The sequence below is a fragment of the Sciurus vulgaris genome (genome assembly GCF_902686455.1).
Source record: "Sciurus vulgaris genome assembly, chromosome: 15".
In the NCBI taxonomy this organism is placed as follows: Eukaryota; Metazoa; Chordata; class Mammalia; order Rodentia; family Sciuridae; genus Sciurus; species Sciurus vulgaris.
The window spans coordinates 15,751,418-15,757,314 of NC_136476.1; the positions used below are offsets into that span (position 1 = coordinate 15,751,418).

Sequence of the window (5,897 nt, forward strand, 5' to 3'; positions counted from 1 at the left end):
ATAAAGGTTCCCTTGGTAACACTAGGTAAATTTGGGGGCAATTGTTTACATTCTTAAGTGGTCAGAGCAGAATGCTCCTCTCTGCAAGTTTGCACACTTGAGACATTAACTGCCGTGGGCCAAGAACTAGGATTTCTCCCAACACATGCTAAAGACAAAATAAAGAAAGGAGGCCCGCAAGCTCCTATGAGGCCTAATGGATATGGGTGGTGGAATGTCCTCCCAGATTCCAAAGTCTCTTATCTAGTTAAGCTTTGCTTTCAGTCATTTCAACTGAGTTTCTTATAGATGTGCTGATGCATGTCTATGTGCATCTATGTGCTGTGCAGTAAAAAATAACTTTGAGAATGCTTGTTCCTAGGGACTGGGGATATAGCTCAGTTGGTAGAGTGCTTGCTTTGCATGTTTAAGCCACTGGGCTCAATTCCCAGCACCACCAAATAAATAAATAAATAAATAAGAATTCTTATTCCTGTTCATCACTATTATCTTTCCTGGAATGTATAATGTAAGTGATCAACAACAAATCAATACAATCTCTGCTTTCCTTGTTGGCCAATGCAATGGTAGCAACCAGTGTGCCTATCCTACATCTTGCTCTTTTTGTCTATAAAACTAGAGCCCTCCTCTGCCATTTTGCCTACTTAACCTGGGCAAATGTGTTTACCTAAGTGGTCAGTAGGAGAATGTGTTTCCTAAGTGGTCATCCTCACTGTTGACTTCAGTAAACTCCGGTGGTTATGAACTCTTATGTGAGATTCTGCATTCTAGATTGACAATGCTCATGTATTTTGTCCAATTTTATATTAGAATATATAACATTATATAACATATAATAATACATGGAAATAGAATATTAAATTTTTCAGAAATTCTATATTCTAGATATTAATCTTTTGTTGTATGAATTTCAAATATTTTCTCCAAGATTGCAGTTTATCTCCTCACTTTTTTTGATATCCGCATTTATAAAAGTTCTTAATTTAAATGTGTTAAATTTATCATTTTTATCATTTAGTACTTTTCGTTTCTTGTTTACAAAATCACTGTTGTCATAAAGGTAATTTTTTATATTTTCTTTCATATAGTATTAAAGTTTTTACTTTCATATGCACATTTGGATTAATGTTTGGATATCATTTGAGGCAGAAATCAAAATACATTTTTTCAAAGTTGATTACTACTGGTACAGTCATTCTTTCAAAAAAGACCTGAAATGTCACATTTTCCAGATACCAGATTTGAACAAATGTGTTTACCTTTATGCCATTGCCCCGTAGTCATATTTAATATCATTTTCAAATAGTCTTGATTTCTAGTTGGTTACATCTTTTCACTCAGTTTTTTTTTAAAAGGAATTTTCTAGCTATTTCTTCCTTTTAGAATTAAAGCATTAGGCAAAACCAGCTCAGTGAGGATTGACATCTTTAGAATATTGTATGGTAAAGATAGAGGGATGACCCATCCCTCCATCTAGTATGTTCTTCACTGCAGGTAATGAATTGAACAGTGGCCCCAAAAGGTATGTCCATGTTCTTCCCCCCTGCAATACAATATAACCTCACTTGGAAAAGTAAGTTCGCAGATATAATTAACGATCTCAACATGATATAATCCTGGGCTGTTAAACCTAATACAAAAGTTACAGAGATGGCAGAGGAAGACATGCAGATGCAAAGGAGCAGGCCATGTGAAGATGGAGACAGAGATTAGAGCTCTGTAATTGCAAGTCAAAGACCTAGAGTCACCAGAGGCTAGAAGAGGCAAGGAAGGCATCTCCCCTAGATCCTTCAGAAGGAGTATGACTCCGTTGATATCTTGATTTTATACTTCTGGCATCCACAACTGTGAGAGAATACATTTCTCTTGTTTTAAGCCCCCAAGTTTGTGAGAATTTTTGGATAGCCCTAGGGAACAAATACACTTTCAATAAAGTTTTATGATTTCTTCACAATGATCTTGCATGTCTTTTGTTACCTGTATTTCCAAATTATTTAATGTTACTACTATTATAAACGTCAACTTCTAAAATTTATTTTGTTAATGGCTTATTGATGATATTTAGGAAAGCAGTTAATTGGTATTTAAACATGGCTCATGTATCCAGAAACTTTGCTAAAATCTTTATTTAATAAAAGTATCAATATTTTATTAAAATCTTACATGCAGGCAAGAAAATAAAACATTCTTTATAAATCAATTAATTTCTGACAGGGACATTTTTTAGAGAAAGAAGATGAATAGATATTTATTGTTAGACTAGATACACAGAAGTCATTAAAGGTCATGAGATCCTTGATTGTCAGTCAGCTTATAGTCAACTGTATGAGTCACGAGTTACCAGAACAAGTTTTCATTTCATCAAAATTCATTTCAAACTTGCATAGGGATTTATTAGAACAGCACCCAGAGAGAGGGTGTAGATTTCAGCCTATAAATGGATTATATTTCCAGGTCATATTTTCTTTAATTGTGAGCTCATCACTTCATCAACAGATCTTCCAACTTCAATTTGTACTTAAATCCAATTAATCTTCAACATGTAATCCTGATTTTCTTTATTACTACATTATAGTTATTCATATTAGTGGGGTGCATTTTGGCATATTCGTAAATGCCTATAACATAGTTTTCTTTGTTTCAATCCCCAGTACTTCTTGTTTACTTCCCTTCTCCCTCCCCTTGACTTCCTTCCTCTACTTTATTGATCTTCCTTCTAGTCATTTATATTTTATTTATTTATTTTTTTTTTAGTATAAAATAGGTTTATTGTCAATATTCAGTCATTAATACAACTCAGGTAAATGAAACATCACTTCATACAAGGCTCAGAGACTCTAAAATGTTTTAATTTCATGCATGGATTATAAAACGATAAATACTTAAAAATTACAATGCAAGGAAAAAATATTACAAAAAATACAATTGCTATAGATCCTTATATGAAAGTCCTTTATTTTTAAAGTTCTGCCTTCAGGAATAATACCATGCTACATATCAGAATCCAAATAAACTATGTTCCTTAAGGTTATAATGCTCAACAATATATAGAATGCACTCTAAAATACCATGTCTGACAAGAATCAAAATCAAGACAAAGTAAGCCTTCAACGATGTTTAGAAGGAGGGAGAGAGTGTGTATGAGTATAATCAATTTTTCCATGCTTATTTCTGAGGGAATGATCTCCTTAACTTGTAGCACTGGCAAGAGGCCTGTAGAAGGGAAAAAATGGGACCAGTCTCAACTTTGTTATAAAGGATTTTCAAATCAGAACAAACTCAGGCAATTCTAAGGCACTGTTCCCAATACCATTCACTCTTTGACCCTTTATATGAACTTTTTGTCTTTTGTTCATGTTTTTCTAATTTCTTCACAAGGGTTTAACAAGCATACTGTATTCTATCACCCAAATCCAAACCAAAAGGCATTAAGCAAAACAGAATCTACCAGTCTGGTCAATTCTAAAGACATGAATTCCAGATTAGACATTAATTAACAAGATTCACGCATATCCTTCCCTCTTCTGTTCTCACCTCTCCTTACATCTTGACCCCAACCTTATTTGGGGGAAAATATGAAGTTTTGGTATGTTTCCCCTCATTAGTGGTTTGCCTATTAGCAAGCTGCTCTGGTTGGCGGCAATAAAAGGAATTGTTTGGAATATTTGATCAGACTAGATAAAAAGATGTCATCAGTGAATTACTGGAATTTATTGTAGTAGGCTTCTGTAGGCAGGTAAGAATAATTTACCTTATGGGTTTTCCTCACTCATTTCAAAAGGGAGAAAAATGTCTTTCAAAGGAAAGGAAAAAAATTAAGAGAAGGAAATACAGTAAAATATTAATACTGTAGTAATAGCAGGGAAGGGAATGCTTATAGCCAACCTACCTTTCTGGGAAGTTTCTGGCATAAAAATCGAACTTTCTCTCCCATTATTCTTTGTACAAGATTAACGGGTGCTTAACATCAACGGGTGCTTAACATCAACAGAGCCGGAAATACTCTTAAATACTTTTCTTCAAGGGTGGGGAATTTCTTATTGAAGTGAGCATTACAGAAAGGAGGAAAAGATAGGGAAAGATCACTCAAAGAGATCTTCAAACATGCGCTGTCTCATTGCTATGTATGCTTCCTTCTCTTCTGGTGTCATCTGGGTCACCAGCTCTGGCCGCTGGCTCACTTCACTGTATGAGAATGGACGGCCAGCCACCATGACAATGGGGTCATCTGCTACTTCCTCAAACTCATCATCGTCTTCCTCATCCTCTTCCCGACGATGTGCAGCCATAGCAGCTGACTGACGGGGTGGAGAGTCATCATCAGACTCACTGGTTTCACTCTCTGAGTCACTGCCATTGCCAGCAGTCACAGGAGCAGCTGTTCCCACTGAGCCAGCTGTGGCAGAGGGAGTCTTCTTCTCATGAATGAGGAGTGCTCGCATGACCTCCTCATTATCATCAGGCCCTGCATGGCCTTCCTCATGCTCCTGAAATGCATCCATATCTATGCCACCTTCCTTCATCTCTTCAGAACTATATGCTCCTTGAACAGTGCTCTCTCTCAACCAAATTGGTCTCTCCTTGGCAGATTTACCCTCCAGTGATGTGCGATGAACATCATCTTGATCTTCCATGTTAATGACAACATTCTGAGTGTATAAGTCCTCATAGGAGGGGCCTTTGGTAGTCCATGCTTCTCGGTGGTGCCCACCTGACAATCCAGCAGCTCCAGCAGGAGTTGCTGAACGGTCTTTGTTTTGTTTCAGGGCTGGGATTTCTGTGGGTTCTGGCTCAAGTATTTCATAGGCCAAGTTCACATCCTCTGTCTCCTGAAGCAATTCATAAATGGGCTCAATTTGTTCATTAAACCTTGCCAAAAGTGTGCGTGCATCCCTTTTGGGCATTGCTGATTCATCCTCTTCTACCTCTGTATAGCAAAAGGTACAGCGGAAAGTTCCTGTCATGGGATCAAAGAGTTGATTAGCTTCTAAGTCTGTGAAAGTATTACTACAGACAGGACATTTGAAGGAAGCCCGGTTGGTGGAATCTCCCTCATCCGTTTCAATCCTCCTTCTCATGTGGTCCAATTTATATTTTACCACATTAACAAGAGTACGATAATTGATAAAGTAGTAGTTATGGCGAGTGGTTTTCCCATCTGCAGCAGTCTCTACCCTCATTCTGCATTTGATGAATTTGTCTCCCTTTAAATTGTTCAAAACTGATCGAAGTTGCTTCCGATCAAACTTGAGCAACTCCAGCATGTCTTCCTCTTTCACACAGGGGTTCCGGATCAAAATGTCCAAGGCCAAAGCATGCTCAATGCCATAAAACTCCCGAATCACATACTTAGCTAACCTCTTCAATGCTGCTGGAACCTCAGTGAGGACATCTGGGTCTGCCATCTTTAGCAGCAACCTTCAACTTTAAATATTCGAAGCGAATCCTCGAACACTCCCACTACAGCTTCCCACAGCACCTCAACTACCGGCTTAAACAAGCCCACGCCCCATTTATATTTTAAATTGGTGCGTTTTAGTTATACATAAAATTAGAATGAATTGGTGACATATTCATACCTGCATGCTGCATAATTTGGTCAACTTCATTTCTCAGTTCTTCTCCTTTCCTTCTCCTTCTCCCACCCTCTTTGTCCCCCACTTCTACTCTCCTGCTCTCTGTTTCTCTGAGTCCCACTTTTGTTGTTCCTTTCTACTCTCTAACTTCCACATATGAGATAAAACAGTCAGTGCTTGACTCTCTGTGTCTAAATTATTTCATTTCCCATCATGTTCTCCAGTTCCATTCATTTACCAGCAAATGGCATAATTTCTTTCTTTTATATGGCTGAGTAGAACTCCATCATGTACATATACCACATTTTCTTAATCCATTCC

The 5,897-nt window shown here is 37.4% G+C and overlaps 1 protein-coding gene across 1 annotated transcript; it reads right to left on the bottom strand.

Annotated features, from left to right (window-relative positions):
• Window positions 1-2,756: 2,756 nt before the first annotated feature.
• LOC306645782 (general transcription factor IIE subunit 1) lies at window positions 2,757-5,501 on the bottom strand. Its single transcript, XM_079113861.1, has one exon. It carries the CDS (start codon window positions 5,403-5,405, stop codon window positions 4,083-4,085), a length of 1,323 nt encoding a protein of 440 aa, XP_078969987.1. The 5' UTR covers window positions 5,406-5,501; the 3' UTR covers window positions 2,757-4,082.
• Window positions 5,502-5,897: the final 396 nt, after the last annotated feature.